The sequence below is a fragment of the Mastomys coucha genome, unplaced genomic scaffold (genome assembly GCF_008632895.1).
Source record: "Mastomys coucha isolate ucsf_1 unplaced genomic scaffold, UCSF_Mcou_1 pScaffold16, whole genome shotgun sequence".
Lineage (NCBI taxonomy): Eukaryota > Metazoa > Chordata > Mammalia > Rodentia > Muridae > Mastomys > Mastomys coucha.
In genome coordinates, this window is record NW_022196898.1 from 57,947,074 (window position 1) to 57,971,260 (window position 24,187).

Here is a 24,187-nt window from a genome sequence, read left to right on the forward strand (position 1 = left end):
GTATCCATGAATGCAATGATAATAAGTTACAATGTTCCTCGATTCTGTAAGAAGTTAGGCTTATTAACCAAAGTTACTAATACTATATTTTCTTTATCATTTTTAAAATTCTGCCATAGTCTATATAAAGCCCTTACTTTTTATTATCAAAAAATGTGTGAATGCATTTTAATAACTCCATTTATTTATAAAACAAATTGAGAATAAGCAAATTTATGAGAAGGAACAGTAGCCATTAGTAGTAATAGAGAAGTTACATATTGTAGTTTTTCTTTATAGGCAGTTGTTTTCTCCCTTTTATGGAAATGTTTTATCAAGAAAAAGTAAACAACCGAGATGTTAATTTTTGAAATGGTAATTGGGAGCCAACATATATATTTAGAATAATAGTGACCATACATGTTAAGATGAAGGAATTTTGGTAGCTTATGTTTTCAGTCCCCTTCAGAAAAAAACAATTATAAAGGAATTATGGCAGTTATGGTGATGACACTGGACAGTAAATCCTTGGATTTAATTCATGAACTTCCAGTTTTGAAATTTTATAGTAACACAGAAGAAATATATAGCATTAATTTCTGAGAAAGAAGAGGCTATTTAAATTAGATATTTTAAAATATAAACATACTCTGCACCTTAGTCTGCTTGGCTTAACCAGTGCTTCACATCCCCTTCCAGTGATGAGGCAATCCTATATTATTATTCTAGAAAGTATCTAGAGCTGACATGGTCTGTGAGATTGCTCTGGCATCCATTGTGTTCTCATCTTCTTATCTCCAACTCTAACTATTTTGGCAAGTTGGAGCCCAGCTTGCATTTTTTTTTTTTTTTTTTTTTTTTTTGGATTCTGTCTATCATGAGTTGAGTCATAGCTGGAGTAAGTCTTGTAGAGAATGTGAATGTATAAACACTAAATATATATAGCCTTCCTTCCTGACCATATATTATAATCAACAGGAGTTTGGGGTGTGGTTAGTAAAATTCAGATGCCTTGGACTTGTCCCAGCAAATCATACTTTAGTATGCTAGAGAGGGGCCAGTAGTAACTATTTCATTCCAATCTTGATTAACCTTTGTCTAGCTACTGATATGTTCAATGTCTTGTCACTTCCTAGTTTGGGAAGACATAAATCTTGCTGTCATTCTTTTTCCCCTTTGTTCCCATAAGACCAATGACATAAAGGTTAAAGCCACTGAAAAAGAAAGATTTTCAACAAGTACAGTCCTGTTCATTGCTTTTCAAATGAGCAATTAATAATTCATAACAATTAACTGAGTTATGTGTTTCTCTTTCAATATGTTTCTAAACATGAATATATTAAATGATAATTGCCATCAAATTTTATGTTCTATTTCATGCTCCCAATAAAAGTTTGTCTTTGGTAGCTCACTTTGTATTTCTTTTTGATATATTCATAACCAAATGCAATATACTATATTAAAATATTTATTATTAGCATATCAAATATTAAACACTCTTAAATTATGTGGATGAAAGAAAACAAATAGGCCACTTGCTTAAGTTTTCATGATTTTCCTTATTTAATGTGGTTTGGATTTGTAAAAGACAAAGCTGATGAGGTGTGGAGCAGATGAGCCCTTGATCTTTAGATAAAGTTTTCCAAGCATGTATACCCTTTTCATTTTCTAACTGCCATTATTCAGTGAACACTAGTGATTAAACACACACACACACACACACACACACACACACACACACACACCAAAAAATCCAACAGCAATGACAGGTAAGAACATATGAGGCTTAAGAAGAGTAACCTCTATTTGAGATTAAAAACCTACTTGTCTTCTAATTCTTAATCTTTAATATGATTAGGAATTACCCACAATATCTCTGTCTTTCTCTCTTTCTTTTTGTGGGTAAGCCTGAGATTTTGTGTTTCTAAATATTTCTCCAGCAATGTGCATGCTATTGATTGAAGAATCATACACTTATTTTCTTTATTTCTTTAATTACTATGCATGCATGAGCACACACGAGTATATGTATATGAACCATGTGTATAAATGTGCTTATGAAACCCAGAAGAAGGTACAAGTCCCTTGAAACTAGAGTGACAGATAGTTGTAAACAGCTGGATCTAGGGGCTAGGAACCAAACCTGTATCTTCTGCTAGAACAACCAAAACTCCTAAATGGTGATCCATCTTTCCAGCCCAAGCATCATTTTGAATGTCAAGGTGGATCTGACTGAATTGAAAAAGTTATGCTGCTTCTCTGAACCTGTTGTCATCAGTCTGTAAGATGAGGGTGACTATGAAGTATGTTTTACATACTTTACACAAGGTTATAAATGCCTGACATATAGACAACAATAATAAAACATGGTCATTATCAATTTGATGCATATAATAAAAATAATTAACATGTGACTTAAAAATGGCTAAAATGAACTATATAAGGTTCTATTTCAGATAAACTTCTATAGCTGTCTATAATCAGAAAATCAGCTAGGAAAGTGTCCCTAAGTTCATTTTATTTCTGACTGGGGCCAGGTAAAAATGAAGTGCTGCTTGATGGAAAGTCTTCTCGATTTGCCAGACTTTGGAGAGCAGGACTCACAATTTATTCGTCTTTGGTTGCCAAAAGTTATTCTAATTCCTGGTATGCCAGAGGACTTCAATAGCTGGTAGTCAAGTGACTTTATAAATTAGTGAATAAATGTATAAACTTTTACTGAAATTTCTTCAAAGTAGAGCATTTTGCTGATAATAAAGGTGATATTATTTTTTTCTACATAATTGCAAGAGTCAAGAAATAAAAGATTTGAGTGACTCAATAACTAGATAAGTTTGCCAGAGAGAAGAATTAGAATACTGAACAAGATTTTGTAAGAAATTCTATTACCATGTTTAAATAATTGCATACATTTCCTATATAGCATGATCAAACCTTCGTTTTATCTGAAGGGATGCATTACTTCATAGGGTGCTGTTATTAGGTGAAACCTGATTTCTTCCATCCCAAGTAATGAGACGCTCTAGCAAAATAAAGAGGGGACAGAGAAAAGTGAGGGAAGAACTTGTAAGTGGAGGGGGGAAAGAGAGCTTTGGGAAGAAGGGGGAGTCGGGAAGGATAAGAGATATTTGAGAAAAGGCCATATAGCAACAACATTTATAAATTTCCATATATGCTTAAATTGAATTACCCTACAAGGTAGGGTTTAATGCTCCTTCCAGAAGCTGCAAATCGCCAAATAAAAATCTCATTGTCAGCTGAGTGATACCTCACATTGTCTTGTTGCTTGGGGGCTTATCAGCGACTCCCAAAACAGACCACTGTTCTTGGTCTTGTTAGTAACTTGATAGGAAGTCCCTATTGCTGAAGACCTCACCCACTTTGATCCTATAACTGGGAGAAAGAAATGTGGTACTGTCCTGGAATTCTCCACCCCAATACCTAACTTTAATAATGCTGTAAGATATTATGTAATATTCTGGGGGAGAAAAAAACCGTAGACTGTCATACCTAGATGTGAGCCCTGTGAGTTTTGTAGAGCTTTTGTTGATCAGCTTTGCAAGACATGACAATAATAACTTGGAGGGGATTGTTGTAACCAACTGCATTTTGATTGGACTTAAGACCCACAACTTAACAAGAAACTCATACCTGTATACTAAATCTAAGAACCAATGTGTAGGAAGCTTCTAGGTCCAGAGGTGAGCCTACTACTACATTTTGCTAAATAAATGCAGTTTTGAGCTTCCTTCTAAATACACATCTCTAAAAGCATCTATTTGTGCAGCTATCAGTCCTTATCAGAAAAATATTTGTGTAGCAGACAATGAGTAATAAAGACACTCATTCACTACTGCCCACGTGTAGAGAGTACATATATATGGAGTGCTTAGGCACAAATGAGACATATATATATATATATATATATATATATATATATATATATATACAATACAAATATATATATACAAATGAGATTATATATATAATCCTAACCTAATAAGAGAACCTAGTGGAAGAGAGATAAAAGATTATAGGAACAGGTGTTGGGGAGGAGAGTTCTGAATGTGACAGGACCATTGTTCTCCTGAACTCACAGCAGCTGTGGTTGTACCCTGAGAGTCAACATTCCAACATGAAATAAAAATGGAGGCGCATGAGATCAGAATCTCAGATGAGGAGCAACTGACAGTTGGTAATGAATAGTAAAGAGAGAGTCAGTTTTCTTTTGGGGTATGGTCTCTGGTAAGTTGACTATGCTCTAGTGGATGCCCCCCCCCACAACCATGTATATATTGAAAATACTAATTGGATAATAATCTTTAAAAGAAAAATATATGGAGTTAGGAAGGGTATATTGGGGTACTGGGAGGAGTTGGAAGAGGTAAATATGACTAAACTGTCTGTATATGCATATGTATGTATAAATATATGTATATACATGAAGTTTTCAAAATGAATTCACAGTATATTAAAAACTTTTAAAGCTTAATACAATTAAATAGAATTCTTATTTTATATACATACATATCTGAGAATCTGTTAACAATCTTTAATTTAGTTAGAAAGTGCACTTCCAAAAGTGTAATATTTCAAGAAACACTTTTCATGTTGTCTTGAAATACATTGAGTGAGCAGAAGCATGATGCATTGACCGACAGTAGGAGCCTCAATCACTAGGCTGCTGTGGGACAGACCCTACACAATACTGTGGCGCTGAATTTAAACTCACACGAGCAACATAATTGTCCATGTTATTGTTTTCTTAATAAAGAACACTAACATATGAAGTAAGTTCATAAAGGTAATGGCACTATTTTTTTAAAGGTTTAATTGTAATTCTTAAAGTTACAACAACACTTTGCCGCTTTGTGGTGTTTCACAACTTATTACTTTCATAAAATGTAAGTGCACTGTACTAGTTTAACACCATGAAGTTAAGGACTAGGAAAGAAAAGACAAAATATATCATTAAAATATATCTTCGGAATTATCTCTAATCTACAATGAAAACATGAGTGATCTTTTGACAATTTGAATGATACCTACTGCTATAATCCATTGTGCATTTCTATAAGCTGCTATTCTTTTCAACAAAGGATAACTAAATATTTACCATATTTTTTTTTTGTTTGGGAGCTTTTTAATTTATTTTATTCTCCAGGTTTTTAATTAATTAATTTTTTTTGTATTTATTCTGTTTACATCCCACTACTACCCTCCTCCCAGTCACCCCCTCCCACAATCCTCCCATCTCCCCTCCCCTTCTCCTTCCATACCAGGGGATGGCTCCTGGGTATACCCTTACCCTGCCACTTCAAATCTCTGCTAGGCTAGGTGCTTTCTCTCCTACTGAAGCCAGACAAGGCAGCTAAACTAGAAGAACATATCCCGCATGTAGGCAACAGCTTTTGAGATAGCCCCTGCGCCGTTTTTCAGGACCCACCTGAAGACCATATCTCTTAAAAGCAGAAAATTTGGAAAAGATAGGCGAAAAGCATCTGTACATTTGAATATGGATGGGTCATGGAATCATTCCTGTGGGCAATTCAAAAGGTCTTGGGTTTAATAGGCTCAGTCACACTCAAAAAGAAATCTGAGCAGAAAGAGTATGAGTTCACAACACTGACATGCACTATATTAAGGATAATTACTAGCAATATTAAAGGTGATGGTTAAAAATTTCTTATACTATCTACATGTTATAAATGTATTTTTCCTGTGTCATTGGCACTGGAGCACTGGGTTATTAGTGGCATTCTATCTTAGTGGTGCTTCCTGCTGATACTCAAGGTGATGGGCTCTTCCTGCAATACGCAGCAGAATAATTCTTCCCTCTGACATGAACAGTCCTGATTATATTATGGCCACCCTGACTTCTCTTTCATTAGTTGCTGATTGTACTAAATTGATGCTAAATTGGCTTGGCTGGCTCTTAAGGCCTTTAAACAGTTGGTATCGACCATGTCTGTGATCTCGTCCTGGAAATTAAATGGTCAAAGCTTTCATGTTTCTGGGAATCCTAACCATTTTCTTTTCTCTAAGGTCAATTGGGACCTTGTAAATATGAACTTGTTAGATCAACCCCCTGCCTTATGCATGTCAAGGTTTTAATGAAGTCTTTCTTCTGACGATTTCTCCTGACTCCTGCTACGTGTTCTCTCCATCAATGTGCTACCCATCCTGTTTCTTTGTTTGCAATTGTTGTGTTGAGTTTGGAACAAATCAAGATGTGGCTACAAGGCAAAGCCCAGGCTGCCTTCTTTTTCATTTGGATAATGAATAAAAAGATAATGAATAAAAAATCATTTTTGTGCTTTTTAAGGTAAATCAAGTAAAATGAAAAGGAATAGCATTTTTGACATGTGTAAATTGTGTAAGAGTTAAATTTCAGTTCAGTGAATGAAGTTTCCTTGGGACATCATCACGTTGCACATGTGAGTGCTGTTGAGATGTATACTGATAGCAAGGACAGTAGTCGGGACCCAATTGTATGACCCATAGAGCTTAGCATAGGAATTACTTAGATCTTTAGAGAGAAAGTTTGCTGATTCCTGGAAGAACTGATCAGATTCTCTCTCAATGTGTGAAGTAAAAATGGCAACATTTTATAAAAAGCCAAAATAAGCATGGCCACCAACAGTCACTACTAGCTGCTGTGCTACTTAAAAGTGTTTCAATTGAAAGATGACCCTTTTAATTCTCAGCTTTGCCATCTATAAAGTGAGGAAAATGCGTACCTCCTCTGTAGAAGGAGATAATGTATCAGTGTTCCCTACACACATAAATGGCTTCATACAATTTTATTATCTTAAAATGATCATTATTCTTAGAGGAAATTGATGTATGCATACAGCTCAGATCCTTAGTGAAAGTTCATGATCATATAATTTCAGGTACAGACAGTTCTCTGACCATTCAAGACCCTGAGTCATGAGTGGCACTGAGAAGGGTGAGGTGCATGACATCATACTCGGTGGAGACATAGCAGCAGTTACAGCCAGAGACAACAGTCTTGAGTCCAGTATTTGGCATGCAAGCAGTACAACCTCAGTTGAAAGCCCTAGAATCCACTTAAACCAGGATGTAGTAGCACAGACCAATAATCTGAGGCCTCCTAACCAATTCTACTGGAATATCAGTGATAGACACAGAAGAAACCAAAGACACTCTCCAGCCAATCTGGCTCTGTCTGCTATCATGAACAAGGAAATGCTTGTCTCAAAAAAGGACGAAGGCAAGGGCTGGCACCTAAGGATATCTCAACTTTGGATCTCTGAACACAGAAAACTCATGTACCAGTGTTCTGTCTCTACCTCTGTCTCTTTCTCTCCCTATCTCGCACCTTCTCTTGTTTTCCCCCTTCTTCATTTCACCTCCATCATCTCACAACATACACACACACACACATACACACATACACACACACACACACACACGCATGCACAGAGAGAGAGAGAGAGAGAGAGAGAGAGAGAGAGAGAGATTTACAAAAATCCATGACTTCAAATATAAACCTCATTTTCATGAGTTGTATTGACTCTTACACTCTGCATCCAAGACCCCCCACCCCCAGCTATAGTTTGCAACAACATTCCAGTTCTACACTTATGAGTGAGTGCTAAGGACCGACTCTAGTGACAACTTTCTCCTACAGGTTTCAAGTTGCATGGCCCTGTTGATGGGCTGAGTTTTCACGCTTCTTAGTTCTTACCTTTGCACACACAACTTTATAAGACTTTGACCCTTTCTGTCTCTTTCATTCACACACAGGTTCAAACATGCATTCACCAGCGTGTAAAGAATGGCCCAGGGAGAGACCCTATATTTATCCTGCCCAAAGTAAAGGCAGAGCTCCAGTCTTCATTTCCACTTTCGCTTCTGATCATCTATCAGACAAGACCTGGCTGCTGCATTTCTTCAGATGCAACTGAGCCTGCATTTAACAAGGGACATGTGCAGTGACAGCTCACTGACCTTTATTGTTAAACTTGGATAGTTTGGTGGCATGGAATGATTAAGTTTGAGTATATTTGGTATTCTCAATGTTCTGTCTAAAAAGGATTAAAAAAAACAACATGAATTTCCAGGTCAATATTTTAAGGTCTATTTTGCAAATGAGACTCCTTTTGATTTGAGAACAAGGTATTAGAGGCACTGGCTAGTAGGTGAGTTTTGTGATGTTGAAAATACCTGAAATTGTTCTCTTGATTGTGCAGTATCTGTATTTGTCACAAGTGGACCTTTGGAAATTCAGGACTTGCAGGTTATGAATCCATTTAGTATAGAATCCTACACAGAGTACATTCTGAACCACTCACTCCCACCAAGCTAGCTGTGTCAGTATTTGCCTCTCGTGGCTTCACTGAATGGAGCCATTAGTATGTGGAGAGTTCCAGCACTTCCCACAGCCAGTGTAATCCCTGACACCCTAGCCTCATCACTCAGGGGTGACACCAGGTCTCTGATATGGTAGAGGTAGGAGGGCCTTGTCTGACAACTCCAAATCAAAGTTAACTATCAGGGAAAAACAAGAAGTGCAGCTGGAAAGCAACAGCTCTTAGCATGACTGCTGAATCAGGAGAAATTTCACAACTGGGGGCAGCTCTGAGCTTTCTCTTCTAGCTGGTAAAATGAAGCTTGTTCCCCTGGAGGAAGACCAAGCATATTTGTAATGCTTATACATTGCCATTTTCTATCTTCTGTTTTCCTAATATTTTCTTTTTCCAATTGCCTCTGAGAAGCTCAGAATGGCTGTTTAAAGAGTGCTGCTTTCCCACCCAGAGAAGCTGGACAGCAGGAGCAGTAAGAGCCCTCTCAGGGTATTTACTGTTCATCATTCTTCTGTGTGTGGTGTTCTGCAAGGGAAATGACGCTGATATTCAAGTTAGAGGGAAGGAAATTAAAGCTTGGATCCAATGAGTTATTCACTTTATTGAATAACTTGAAATTTTTGGTGATAGAGATAAAAGAGTTAAGTAAGTAGCATCTGCTGTCTAGGACTGAAAATGCTCTCAAGCATGACAGACATGTCCACATTTAGGTGACATGCTTCCTGTCAACAGATTCAATGTGTAAGGTCATTTGGTGAAATGTGAACTGGACATTTTAATGTAACACGGCAAATAGGAAGGGGCAGAAACCAGAGGCAATTGAAAAATTACAAGTTAGGTTCAAGGTATTTGTCTGGGGAGGTGTAATCTTCATCTCACAGAAGCAATTGGGAACATCGTCCTAATATCTCCATGATCACAAGTTGTCAGGCCTGCAGAAATTAATCTCCATAAAATAAAAAAGAGTGAAAGAAAAGGAAGAAATAAAAACTCCTGAATTATGGTAGCAGAAGAATTGTGATCGAAAGCTATCTGACAATAAAGGGAGTCTTATAAATGCCTAGTTGCTGACTTTCAAAGGATTAAAATCACTAATAGTCTGGAAGACAATGATTCTATTTTGATTTTGATTTTTTTGTTTGTCTCTTCTCAAAATGAGTGAGAGACCATGAAGTTGGGTGGATATGGAGATGTGGAAGATCTGAAAGGAGTTGTGAAAAGGAAAGTAATATCATCAAAATATACTGTCTGAAAAATAATAGATCAAAACATGAGTAGCTTGAGAGAAAAGCCTGGGATACATAAGTAAAGAATAATTAGAGAGGAAGGCAGTAGAGTGGCCCCGCATGTCTCCTAAGGATAACTGGGCTGACATTCTGAGCATACTTTACCCTCTGCCCCGTAGGCTTGGTCTAATGTCAAAGTTTGAAAATTTGAAGCATCTTCACTGGAATCTCTATTGACACATGACCATCCAGAATCACCACTAGAAGGGGCACATTCATCATCCGTTTGATCTTTCTCACAGACTGGGGAACCTATCATTTCTCAGTGTACCTCAGATAGCTAGAGATGACTGTGGTTGGAAATTGGTAAGTTGAAAGCAACCTCTTTCATTTTGCCCACCTTTTGTGTTCCGTCTCCATTAACCAACAGGTCTACTTGATCCATCACCGACCTCGATGTGCTGTGCTTGGTTTGAATGTGAAATGTCCCACATAGGCTCATGTGTTTGAAAACTAACATCTGGTGGCACTGTTTGGCAGGGTGATGGGACCATTAGGAGGTAGAACGTAACTGGAGACATGTGACTCCTTGGTGTGGGCTTTGAGGTTTTGTAGCTTGCTCACATTTCCTGTTGCCTCTTTGATTGTTGAATGCAGATGTAATGTGACTGGCTGGTTGCCTGTCCCTGTTGCATGTCTTCCCCCATGATGATAAAATATTTTCCCTTGAACTATAAACCAGAATAAACCCTTCCTTCCTTAAATTGCTTCCTGTCAGGTACTTTGTCATAGCAACGAGAAAAGTAATAAACACTGGCTGACATCTGTAATCGGCCAAATTATATGTTTGCCAATATGCTTCAACTCTTCACATGAAAAACACCTCTCTCAAGGGAACAGCTGTCCTGCATCCCTGCCTTGCTATGATGGAAGTATTGAAACGACAAGATGTACGCAGTATGCTTCATTGGGATCATGACCTTTGGCCTTTATTCAACTAAGACTGTGTTAAGTCTTTTGTTATTTATTTTTCCTGTCCTGAGGGTAAGATGGGGTATTTTCTGGAACCTCTGCATCTTTACCACTTACGTGACTCTTCCCACAGTCCCCTACCACCTGAGTTTTTACAATTTAAATTTTTTAGCCTAAATGTGCAGCAGAGTGTCAACACATAGCAAGTAAGTGAGTGAAATTTCTATTTATTAAGTTAGATTTTTAAAGAAGCTTCATTTTTTTCTTATACACACATTTTGAACAGTCTTATCAATTTTATCAAAAATATTATAAAGTTTTTTTCAACATCTTGGCATGGGATTTTAGAAACCTTTACTCCTTTGTGTGACAGTGATATCTCAGTTGTCTTATCCCTTAATTGTGTGTTACTCTGAGTACTAGCTCAGTGATCTTGCTGAACTTCTACCCCATTGTAGTCTGGTTTACCTTTGGGGACAGGGATCCTATAGCTCAGAAGTTCTTCAGGTGCACTGGATCCAACAAGACTGCCAGTAGTCCAGACAATCCTTACTTCCTTGTAATTCAATTTTGGATGCTAAATGACATTCTCCACAGTCTCTTGACAGTTGACAGTTGTCAGAGTGACAAATATAAAGAACCAAGCGAGAAGCAAAGATGAGGGAGTACCTAAATTTCTGGAAAACCTCCACCCATTCTCTGAAAAGATGTGAATATCCTTTTTTATTGGTCTGTTTTGCCCTCGTTACTTTATTCTGTTTGGAACACCTCATAGACCCACAGTGGGTCAAGAAGTTGATGTGCATGTTTGTCTTTCACATTTTCTATTCTTGGCTATGAAAAAGAATCCTTCATCGTGTTTACTGCTCAACTGGAGTTTATCTTGATACTGGCTCTACAGTTCTGCATGAGAGGCTCAGATTAAATACAAAGCAAACAAACAAAATGAATGAATGAATGATTCAAACAATCAATCACTCAACTAACTAACCGACCAAATAAACAAAAAACTGGCAATAGGGATGTGATAATCTTTATAATCCCAATACTTGGACAATGAGGCAGTCTGGGCTACAGACTGAATGAGTTCTAGGCTAGTGTGGGATACAGCATAAGACCTCCATCTCAAAGTAAAACTACAAAAGCAAGCAAGCAAACAAACAAAAAACAACCCAAAATAGTAGCAACAACAATAACAAAACTATATAACTTCCTTCCCTTTTTTGATGAAAACTTCTCATCAATATGTGAACAATTTTAGTAGAACATATTGTTTGTTTTATCAGATAGCTTGACAACTTAACTCACTTGTATTGGAAGGTAAAAGAGTATTTAAAAGTTTTAAATTTATACAAGCCAGTACAACCTTTCAAATGATCTTTCATTGATAATACACTCTTTCTCTCACAATGGTTTTTGCATACAGTCAAATATTTTGATTAAAAATATTTTAATGTCTGATCTTTCTAATTTATAATTCAAGTCTACATTGTCTTGCCCTGTACCTTGTCTTTCAATCCAAGTAAGTATAATTTTGAAGTAGGTCTTATTCTTGTGTGTCCTTCTTTCCAGCAAAAGCCATATTCCATCTGCAAGATACCATTATTTTTTTTGCATTGGAAGTTAATGATCTTGATGAACAATGTTTCAGAACCTATAAAATGGGTCTTTACCCAAATGCTCAAACTCTCCAAGAATGCAGCATGTGATTTCACATAACAGAAGCAATGAAAAAATGTGTATTGGTAGCTTAAGGTAATAATGTGGGGTTTTAATGTATCTTATGTGTGTCCAAGAACATGGCATATCTCTCACTAGAGTCACTCATTTTAATGTGATTTACACTATTAATATTTAGCTGAAAATATTTCAAATGTATACAGTCTTTTGGGTGCTGCTAATGAATTAACCCTTTACATGTTACAAGAAGCATTAATTTCTGCTTGCTCTGTTCAGCTTATTTGTTGTTGTTGTTGTTTTGTTTTGAGACAGGGATTCTCTGTGTAGCCCTGGCTGTCTTGGAACTCAGTCTGTAGACCAAGCTGGACTCGAACTCAGAAATCTACCTGCCTCTGCTCTCAAGTTCTGGGATTAAAGCCCTGTACCACCAGTGGCCAACTCAGCTTTAGTTTTTGAGACTTGACTGTGACCTCTGATTTCAAAATGTTTTTAGTTGAGTTTGTTTCTTTACTCTCAAACACCCTTTGTTTGTTTGTTTGTTTGTTTGTTTGTTTGTTTCTTTCTTTCTTTCTTTCTTTCTTTCTTTCTTTCTTTCTTTTCTTTTGGACAACCTTTATACTAAACTAATCTTTATTCCAAAAACCTCTTTTTTCTTCTTCTTTCCTTTCTTCTTCTTTTCTTGTTTTTATTTGTTTGTTTTTTCTTTTTTAGAAATGATCTTGTAGTCAAGATTACTCTTGAGTACTCTATGAACACTGGATGACATAAAACTCTTTATCCTCCTGCATCTACTTCTCAAGTTCTGGGATCACAGTTGTGTGTCACTATACTTGACTAAAATATATATAATACATACACCTATAATAAATATATATATATAAAAGCACAGTTACAATACACACACACACACACATACACACCTATTTACTTTCAGCTCATTGCTACCAATGTCATGACCAGCTTTATTCTACTACTCTTTTCTTCTTGGTATTGATTTCTTGCCATGTTAATTTCTCTGCCACTAAGACTACATCTAATACTGAGCTAGGCAAAAGGCTTTCAGTTTGAGGTAAAACAAAATAAAACACCAAAAATCTTGTGTTCTCAAAGACAAATTTGAAATGTTTTAAATGTATATGTTAAATCCAGTTTTGAACTACTCCAATCTTTCCTTTAATGAAGTACAAGAATAATGCTTCCAAAAATGAAATGTCATTCTTACGCACCCTTTTTTAATAGCATATATTGGGTCCCATCTCTCTCTTATATTGTAGTTTCGGTTCTTTTCCATGGTGATATGAAACTTCTTGGCTAGAATTCAAGATACCACACATTCTACTTTCTATTTTTCTTTCCTTTCTTTAAAAATAAAGGATGGCCTAGTTGGTCATCAATGGGAGGAGAGGCCCTTGGTCCTGTGAAGGTTCTATACACCAGTGTAGGGGAATGCCAGGGCCAGGAAGCTGGAGAGGGTGGGTTGGTGAGCAGGTGAAGGGGGGAGGGAACAGGGTTTTTTCCCCCAGGAAAGGAGATATCATTTGAAATGTAAATAAAGAAAATATCTAGTAAAAAAACAATTCAGAAAAAATAATAAAAAATAAAAATATTTCTGTACTATATAGACACATTGGTATGCACACACATGGCAGGGGATAGGGAGAGAAAGAGAGAGACAGGGAGGAGAGAGAGAGGGAAGGAAGGAGAGAAAGAGAGACAGAGAGAGGGGGGAGAGACAGACCACCAGGACACACACACACACACACACACACACACACACACACACACACCCCAAGTCACAGGAGAGTGTTTGATATTTCTGAGACTATATATTGGCTCCTGCACCTCTGCTCACGAGCCACCTTGGACAGCTCCTGCCAATACCTTGGAAGTTACCTCAGGTGTCTCTTCCTGCACAAACCTCAGTCCTAATTGTGCCTCACTAATAAGTGACCATGTACACATCTCCTTTTGTTCTGATTTTATTCTGTCATAATTGTTACTCAACTCCATGACCTTATGTCACAGCAGCTATCTGTTTATATCCTTGAAGCTTCCCTCATTAATGCCTGCACTTTAGGATGCGCTCAATATCGACTCCATCATTTTTAAGGGCAGTGATCCACATAAAAGCATTAGGGTTGATGGGTGCTAAAACACAGAGGGTTTTTGTTTGTTTGTTTTGTTTTTAAAGTTGTGGATCAGAGGCTCAAATGTGCCTTCTCTTTCCAGAAGGAATCTTAGGTGACAGGATTTCTTCCACTCTTCCAATTGCTAGTGTGGTGTAGTTGAGGGAGGGTTCATATTGTTATATGATAAACGTCATTTGTAATTTCTATCCTCACAATCGTTTTACTCTTGTTACATTCCAGTCCGCCCCCCTCTTTTTTTGGCTCATCAACTTTATATTAGGTACCAGACAGAATGACACAGACTTCTAATACCTGCATTCAGGAGGCTGAGGCAGGAACATCATGAGTTCAAGACCAGTCTGGGCTAGAGAGTGAGGCTTCCTTTCAAACAAACAAAAGCAGACACATTTCTATGAAACCTTCTCTTAGAGATATTTATCTCAACTATAGTCTTTCTATTCTTTGTATGATGAATCTTGATATCCACAAAATTAACCTATAAGCTCCATCTGTTCATGAACTACATAACTTCCTGGAATGCTAGGAATTGCAGTGCTGAGAAATATGAAAGCCTCGTGGGAAAGTACAGTGGCCTGTAGATTAGGCCTCATAAGCCCCTGCAACAAGTGACTGGATACCATTCAAGCTGGGAAATTCTGGGGGAGTGGTCCTGACCAAAGTCCATCTCTTAGTCGATATTTAATATTTAATAAATGTTTGCTTTAAACTTGGTTCAAAATGATGGGTTTTGTTTGTTTGTTTTGTTTTGTTTTCCTGGTGAATCACAGGATTAACATGTACTTGCTTCTACCTTGGCACCCATCTCTCCTTTGCTGCTTTTGCCTGATGGCCAGTTCAGGGACTCATGACTATCTGTTGAGTGCTTTCTGAATCCCATCTCTTCATGTGACTTTAGGAATCTACTCTTAGGAATAAGTGCTTTCTGGAAAATTACAGCAGACAGGCCCTTTAATTCTTAGCCTGAGTTGCTTTTCTTCTGGCTGTCTGAGTGCCTTTCACTGTTCCTCTCCGTGCCTAGTTCTTAGGACCTCTAATATTGACCTGCCGAATGCCAAACATCTCTGCTTATTGCCACAGTCTATCTTCTCACAGCATGCCAGTTTGTGTTACATATAAATGTAGCTGCCAGATACATAGAAATTACATGAGTGGCAGGTAGAAAATTAGATCAGTTTTTGTACATGATTTTAGTGAAATATAATGCTATTAGTTGTTTTCATAGTATTTATCTTCCTTAATTTTTATGAAGAAAATAAAATGATTGTATTATAAAGATAACATGAATTCTCATAGAAACTGTCTCTACATTTCCTGCATGCTACTATTTTATTCAAACAAGAAATAAGCACACAGAATTGTAGCTGTGCTGTCCAATAGGGCAGACATAGAGCTGTTAGGGCTTTAGTTTGAATTGAGATGTTCTATAATTACAGGACACCCAGATGTTTCCAAAGATCCTAAAGATGGGGATATACCTCCTTAGTAATTCTTATATTAATTATTTGCTCAAATGATAATTTTCTACATATTTATGGTTAAATAAAAATCAGCTCTGAAATCTCTTTTCCATATTTCTTTTCGTTTTCTTTTCTGGCGTGACAGCAATACAACTGAGGTGAACCCTGCAGCCTACTCTCTTTTCATTTGGACATCCTTGTTTTAGACGACATGACTTGTGGGTGTTTCATAGTAGTAAGTTTATAAACATGGAAAGCATAGTGAGTGTAGAAGCATGACGCAGAAGAAGTTACAATACAGGCAGGAAGTTTCTGTATAGATTTAAATGTTTTTTGACTTCATGGACACTCCGACATGCCACCTGCTTGACAAGCTTCTCAGAAGACTTGAGAGTCTGTAGAGGATGAACTGAACGGCAACTGTCTAAGGATCACTATGTGGCACCTAACCCCAATGTCTCAAAAAACAATATTGATTTTTTCATTTCTTTTACCACAGCATTTCAATATGCCTTAGATTTATTACCTCCAGGATCTGGGTTAAGATTCAGTTGTGGGCATGATAGCAAGGGTGGTTATAAGTTATGTAGATATTGCTGAATTTATGAACTCTGCAGTTTCAGGGAAGCTTTCAGTTCAGGAAATATATTAACCACATACACATCACACTTCATTTCGTGGTGAGGATTTCCAAGCTGGGTTCCCTACTGTGCTACTTAATTTACGGTCTGACCAGGTATACTCATTGCCATACCATATTTCAATATAAGTTGTGTTAGCCATCAGAGGAGATGAGGGTGAGTTTCAGAGAAGCCAGCTGGACGGCTGATAGATCACTCTCGTACACAGGCTGGGGCACTAAGTAGCCTATGGAGCTTGTCAGCTGGATTGGTCTTTTTCTGCTCTGAGATGCTGCACAGACCAGCCTACACAAGCAGAATCAGCCATGCTGCAGCAGGCAGAGGGCAGCTCCCAGAGTTACTTACGTTGACAGCCGTAGTACCAGGAATTTCCTGGCAGACACTCATCACATTTAGGCCCTGTCGTTCCAGTCTTACACTCACAAAATCCTGAGCCATTACAACGATCATGGATTGAGCCCAAAGGGTTACAATAACACTCTGTAGAAACAAGACAACACACAGGCAGGCTGGAGACACTTCGAGTGGCTTAGAGGTTATCAACACAGGAGTGTCACTTACTTAGAAGGCTTCACTTACTTAAAGGAAGAAGTCCATTAATGAAATGCTTTGGCAAATGTGGCTATTTCAGGGCCATTTATTTACTTGCTCAGCCTTCCATGGCATCATCTTTATGATATGGGAGGAAAAGAGCTGAACCCTTCCAAGGAAATAAGACATCATGCTTTCACCAGTAACCGATCATAATGGAGATTCCATTTGTTAGGTCATTTTTTTTTTAGATGGTTTAATGAATGCCATGAGAAGTGTGTATATCAAGGATAAATCAATATTCCATCAGTGTAAAATCTGTTTTAAATTATTCAAATGGGTTTATCTGTTACACTCAATATCTGGGAATGGCTGAGCGTCTCAAAGTGCAATATGGATGCACTTTACTCATTTAAAGGTAGTTTTGCTTTATGATTTGGGATGGTGCCTTAACTTATTTATGTATATCAGGCTTTGAGATGAGCCCTTAGCTGTTGTGTTTGCTGACCATGATCACACAGCTCTCATGTAGCTTAGGTGAACAACCATGAAAGAAAAATAAATTTCATACCCCCAATCTGAAGGAAGATAAACTTGGAGATGTATGTTTGTCTCTGCAACTTTCTTGACTGGGCAAGGTAATGGTGTAGCATAATAAAAAGTCAAAGGAATGTTCTTTGATCCCCACACACTCGTAGACAGGGCATTTTAGTGTCTGAAGCTCTATAGTGTTCATAGCTTAAGTGGGTAGTGCTAAACCTGTTTTGTCCCCCAGCTGGAGGCTGGCGCAAGGGATGTCTGAGCTGGTGTTCTTTTCACGGCTACCATGCTGTGTGATCTTGGGCAGGTTATTATGCCTTTCTGTTTTTCAGTCTTCTTTGTTTTAAGATGGAGCCATTGTGAGGCTCTCTCAGTAAATGTTGGAATAAAATCATGTAGCCAATGGACCAAAGCCCCGAGGAGTTCAACTTAATTATAACTGAATAGTGTCATTAGTGATGAGGATTTGGAATTATCGTTGTGAATTTTTGCTCAAATTTTGTCACTGAGACAAATGAAAATTTCTTCAAACGATGTGGAGGATCTTTGAATTATGATTTATTTTGTGTTAAGTCAGCATTTAATGCTCAACATCCTCATGAAACAAACAGTTATAAAACTAACAATGGTGTGTGAGTGTGTGTGTGTGTGTGTGTGTGTGTGTGTGTGTGTGTGTGTGTAATTAAAATAAAATTCCAAAACATTTCTACTTTTCACTGGCAGCATTTTCTATTCGAATGTGTGTCTATATGTGGATAGGGATAATTAAAAATCATTATTTCGTTGTGGTTTTTAATGTTTGTTTATACATTTGTATTCACTGAGTTGTGCCTAGGACACCTTAGAGTGGGTCTCACTTCTTAAAGTGGGCATGTTGATAAATAGTTGTTGGTGTTTTCTAAGTCAATTGCAGTTACATCTGGGCAGCATGAATCCACATGCTGTTCCAAGTAGTCCACAGTGATCAAAGAGAGGTTTTTGAAAATTTAAAAAATATACTACCCAACATCTAATTCATAGTAACCCCCAGTCTTTGTTGTAAGAAAGATGGACAATATAATCTTAGTCATAAAAATAAATGGGCATAATGTTTTCCCTTCTTCACCTTATACACAAACAATACAGCTTTTTTTTTTTTAGATCTATCACTTATGAAGTTCTATTTAATGATACATGGAATAGTAGGATTGACCGTGAGGATAATATTTTATTACAAGAAATTAATACAGGGCTGTCAGATTGGAGATCAGCATAAAATACTTTGCACAGCTCAATTATAAAACATTATACTACAATTTATTTATGGGCATTAAAATCATCTTGAGTTTCCTTAGTTCTGTGCAAGGAACCTCTCATTACCTGATAGTGGGTTTCAAGGAGAATTAAAAATAATGCATCATAACTTTGAGATATGTTTAGTAGCAACTGCTGAGCCCTGTGTTTCTCTCTGATGCAAAAGCTCATTAGGGGAATTATTAACAGTGATTACTCAAGGTCAGAAACCATGCATCCTCTAGCTTCCTGCTTAATGCTCAGGTTTGTAGGAGGCAAAAGCATACAAGGATGCCATTTTCATGTAATTGTTGCATCATCATGGGGAAATGTCATGTATCTCAGAAGACATGACTGTATGTCTTCTTGGATGTATGAAAATTGAATAAATTCACCAGTAACCACAAGGCAGCAATCACTGTGGCAACATGAACTATCCAACTGCATTATATATTTGCTATAATATAAAGTGACTTCAAAACATCTAGCTAGATAAGAGATGTGAGCTATTCCCTCAAAGCTGGATGATGAATTTAATTGACAATTACTGAAAAAAAATGCAAGGCATCTTTTGAAAAGTTTTTTTTTTTAATTTAGAGATGATGTAGATAGAGTTCAAAGTGTTTGAGATTAGTACCCAATGCTGTGAGAATGAGTTAAGCACATATCCATTCAATTCCTTTAGTTCTTTCTGGACTAAATAGCAATTAGTTCTCAATAGCTGTGGTGGGGACTTACAAATTAAGTATTCAATCTTTCCCTGTAAGGTCTTTTTGCTTTGCTTTATTTAAAGTATTTAAATGTGAAATATTTTAATTTCATATATATATATATATATACATACACACACATATATGGCATATACATATATGTATATGTATGTCTATGTATATGTTTAGTGGTTTAGGGTTTGTTCTAGTGGTTCTATTCACTTAACCTTTCTGTTCTTTCTGTATTTATAACAGGGTATTTATACATTTTTCACAAGTGGCATATAGCAGAATGTAAGACAGCAGTGCATCTTTTTGTTTCTATTAATATCCTCAAGTCTCCGTAATCTAAGGGTTAGGAAGATAATTCGACTCCTTTTTTATAAGATGGCAGTAGGATGGCTACTGTCCTGCAAAAGCATACTTGAGGTAATATCTAGGCATCTTTAGCTTTGCTAGCTGTGCTAGAGTGACTAGGAGAGAGTGTTCAGTCTATGAAGTGAGGATGCTCTTTGCTAAGAGTATACAAGTTGGGACAATCTGTTTTTATTTCCCCCAAAATATGAAAGAGGAAAAATATCATTATTATAATACTTACCCTACTGTTTTGTTAATGAGAATTAGTTGTTTTGTCTTTTTTTTTTTAATTGCAGGTCAGTGCATACTTTACCAGTGTTTTCTGTCCACTTGCTTACAAAAAAGCCAGGAGGTTTAAATGACTTACCTAAGGCACATAGCTAGGGAATAGCAAATTGGGTCTTGAACCCAGCTCTCCAGCATCTAACTCCAGAACTTTCTCCACTAATTCACAAATAATAAATAAGGAAGCATTTTGAAAGAAATAGAAAATATTGTAGACATAAATGGCATTGTGCATACTTGGTCCAAATAAATTCAAAATAATCATAGAGCTGTTCAATAATAGTAGGCAAGAAGGTCATGATTGTCACACTGAAGGCAGAAAGTGGGGATCCAAGACTTACAGTTGAATTAGTTGAACTGAAAAACTTTTCATTTTAATGCCTACGTTTTAATTTTCCAACTTATCCTACTGAACTTTGTCTCTGGAAAACTTCGCCTGTATAATTACTGGTGTGGTAACAGGCATCACACTTCAAATATATACACTTTTCAGAGTAAATTATACAATGAAATTCCATTTATTGTTTCTCTACCAGGCTCTCTCTCGTGCCACTGTTTTGAGATAGGGGTTCGTGCAATGCAGGCTGTTCTCCCTCCACTATGTAGCCAAAGCCTGCCTCAAATTCTTGATTCTTTTCATTCACCCACCACTTGCACTGATGACAAGTATGCCCCAGCATGCCTGGGTCCAGAATTCCTTCCTTAGAGTCAGGCTCTTCATATAGAAGGCAGAAGAAAATTTTCCTAAAGGGAAGGAATACCTGATCCTTCTCAGCTGAGAATAATCAGTTGCGGGGAAGGGGAGAGGCTCCTGGAATTTCTCTTCCCATGACCCTATTTCCTACGGCTCATATACCTTATGATCTAACAGAATTTGTAACCTGGAGAGATTTTGAGAAATTACTCTTCCTCTGGGAACAATAGGAAAATCCAATAAATGTAATTTCATTGCTGCAGATAGAAAAGGTAGGCAAGCTTTTGCATTAGAACTTACTAGTAGCTTTCAGTTCTCAATAGCAACATTTTTAATATACCAATATTTTTAGATCATCATCAATTATACCTAACTCTCTACCACAAAGTATTTTTACCTAATATAGTTAATTATCATTTTAAAGGTTGAATGTACAATTTGAGGTGGATAAAATCAGATAAAAAATTTATCAGATTTTAAGATTTCATGCAAAAAAATTAAAAAGACAAAAAAGGGGGCGGGGAGAGAGAGAGAGAGAGAGAGAGAGAGAGAGAGAGAGAGAGCAGAGAAAGAAAATTCGAATATTCTTCATTTCCTAGATATGAATTCTCATGACACCATCTTTAACACAACAATATAAGGATTCAAATTCCACCCCCTCCAACCCCAAACCAAGTATGGCTTTATCTAAATGTAAGAGAATTTTCAATCTATCAAGGATATTTACTCCATTGAGGATATTCATTCTGGCTCAGCTGTCATGCAGATCACCAGCTTCTTCACCCTAACCAGCTCCCCATAGCTCCAAAGGCACAGAACAAAAGCTGAAATCATAATGGAACTGACCTATGCACACATTCTCATCGTCCAGCTGTGCAGAAGCATTTCTGAAGTAGCCCAGCCTGCATAACTCACAGTGCTGCCCTCTAGTGTTGTGTTTACAGCTCACGCAAATGACTGTGTTTAGCAGATCGATATAACTGCACCGATTGGAGTGGCCGAAGCATTCACAGTCTTGCAAGGAAGAACAGAAATGTATACGGAATGTATACAGCAGCAGAGAAATAGCACGCTACATGCTTGGGTGACATGAAGGATGGAGAAAAGATGGCGGCATGACACTACATGTATGGGAACCAACATAACACATGGTGGCAACAGGAGGCTGTTTCAAGCAGGATAGAGAGGTCGGACAAACACTACTGAAGATTGTTAATTCTTGGCAGACAAGACGAACAGAAGCATTTGCAGGTGCACACCTTTTAAAATTTTGGGAAGGCTCAGTTTCAACGGATGCAAAAGTCTAATTTTGCACATGAAAAACTGACTTTGCATCATTTCTCCCATTTTTTTCCTCATCTTTGCAGCCCTGAAAAGAGGGAGGGACACATATGAAGAGCAGCAGGTGTGTGGATCTGCTGACTTCCATGGCTCTTTTGTCTTCTTTTTAGCTTATGAGGTTGGTGGAGTTCTATAGATATCATGGCAAGTTCATAGGGAATGAGACAATGAACAGGTTTTGATTTTGTTTTTCTCTTTTAAGTCAAATAGACATGATTATGTATTACAGAAAACACAAAATACAGGATGATTATTCCTATGGAAAAACACTTAAAATGTCCTTCTCTTGAGTTTCTTACTCTATCTGGTACTAAAGGGGAGATCAGTGACATATTGTTCCCCAAATTCCTTTTTCCCTTTTCTCTTTAAAATCCAGAGATGCTCAGGAGGCTGTAGGAGTGATATGGTATGAACTATAGAGACATGAAGAGGATGGGACCTGGAGAGTGGTTGTAAAGTCATTAGCTTTTCTCTCTTGTATCTCAACACAAGAAATTGTTTTAATATAATTCAACCTTCAAAAAGAAATGTTAAAAAAATAGCAGTGATTTCATTGGAATGACCAACTATTTAATAACTCTCAAAAAATTGGGAGGGACAATTGAGTGGGAATCAAAATATGAGGACTTGCTTAGCTGACATTTGTAAGAAAAGTAAACGATGATTATGCAAACTGTATTTGTTTACAAATAATCATGTCATTAATGTCTTATATTACCCAGCAACAAAGCCAAACATTTGAACTCATTTATTCATCCTTTTTTTATTCAGTATTTTATTGAATCAGAACTATTATAGGTATTAATTTACTCTTTTTTTAGCTTACAGTCATCTTATTTTAGAAATATAACATCTTCATATCAGAGTAAAAATGTGTATATAAATTAAGAGAATAAGAAGAGGTGATATATACATACATATATACATACACATATAAATATGCCATATATACTATATTTACTATGTCTCAACTTATCAGAACAGTGTGGATTCATTAATCAGTGATCTAGTTCCTGAAATAAACACTAAGATTAAAGTCAAGATCCTGATGTTTGGCTAGAAGAAGGGGAGGACACGGGAGATATGGAAAAGTAGAAGAGAGCCATTACAGGGTCAGCAACTTGTTGGATCTAGTTGCTTAAAAGAGAAGCAAGAACAAGGTGGGAATCTGAAAGCCACATGACCTTTACTGGAGATTAGTCATATAGATGTGTAGGGAGTAGGAGTGGGGCTGTGGATGAAAACAGGAAGTCCCAGGTGGAAGAGAAGGATTGAGAGAAAGAGGCTGTGGAACCTCTGTGTGAGAGTGAAAGTATCAAATTAAAACAAAGACGTGTCACATGAATAACAATATTACCAACAGCAGTCAAGTTACAGAACTTGAAGTGAGTTACTTTGGAAACTAGTCACCCAACCCACAGTGCCTTCATTTCTGTGATGGCACTATTCCTGGGTGCTGCTTGAAAACCACATTATTAATTTGATAGGAGAATTGACAATAGTTATTTAAGAAAGCACAATCTACTACACTTGTACTATTATAAATTTATTTCCAAAGGTAAGTGGATATTAAAAATCAAAGATGTTCTAGGAAGTGGGCTGATGACAACTTGGTTTTTAAAGAGACTTTCTTTAGAATGTTTCTGAGAGCTTGGAAAAGCTATCTTCTCTGGCAATAAATATTTGAGAATATAAAATTTAAAAAAAAGTATTTGAACCCAACTGGGGATCCAGCCCATATACAGTTACCAAAACCAGACACTACTGTCAATGCCAACAAGTGCTTTCAGACAGGAGCTTGATATAGCTGTCTCCTGAGAGGCTCTGCCAGTGCCTGACAAATACACAAGTGGATGCTAGCAGCTAACCATTGGACTGAGCACAAGGTCCACAATGGAGGAGCTAGAGAAAGGACCCAAGGAGCTGAAGGGGCTTGCAACCCCATTGGAGGAACGACAATATGAACCAACCTGTACCTCCAGAGCTCCCAGGGACTAAACTACCAACCAAGGAGTATAC

The 24,187-nt window shown here is 37.2% G+C and overlaps 1 protein-coding gene across 6 annotated transcripts in view; it reads right to left on the reverse strand.

Moving 5' to 3' along the window:
* Ntng1 (netrin G1) overlaps window positions 1-24,187 on the reverse strand; it is a 350,817-nt gene that overhangs the window by 33,768 nt on the left and 292,862 nt on the right. For 2 of the 6 annotated variants that reach the window (XM_031375231.1, XM_031375230.1), the window contains exon 6: window positions 21,674-21,841. The exons of 3 other annotated variants lie outside the window; for them this stretch is intronic. In XM_031375231.1, coding sequence (XP_031231091.1) covers window positions 21,674-21,841 — 168 coding nt within the window. Of the gene's footprint in view, window positions 1-16,783; window positions 16,919-21,673; window positions 21,842-24,187 lie in introns of all 6 variants that reach the window. One more of the 6 variants, XM_031375237.1, reaches the window with a different exon arrangement.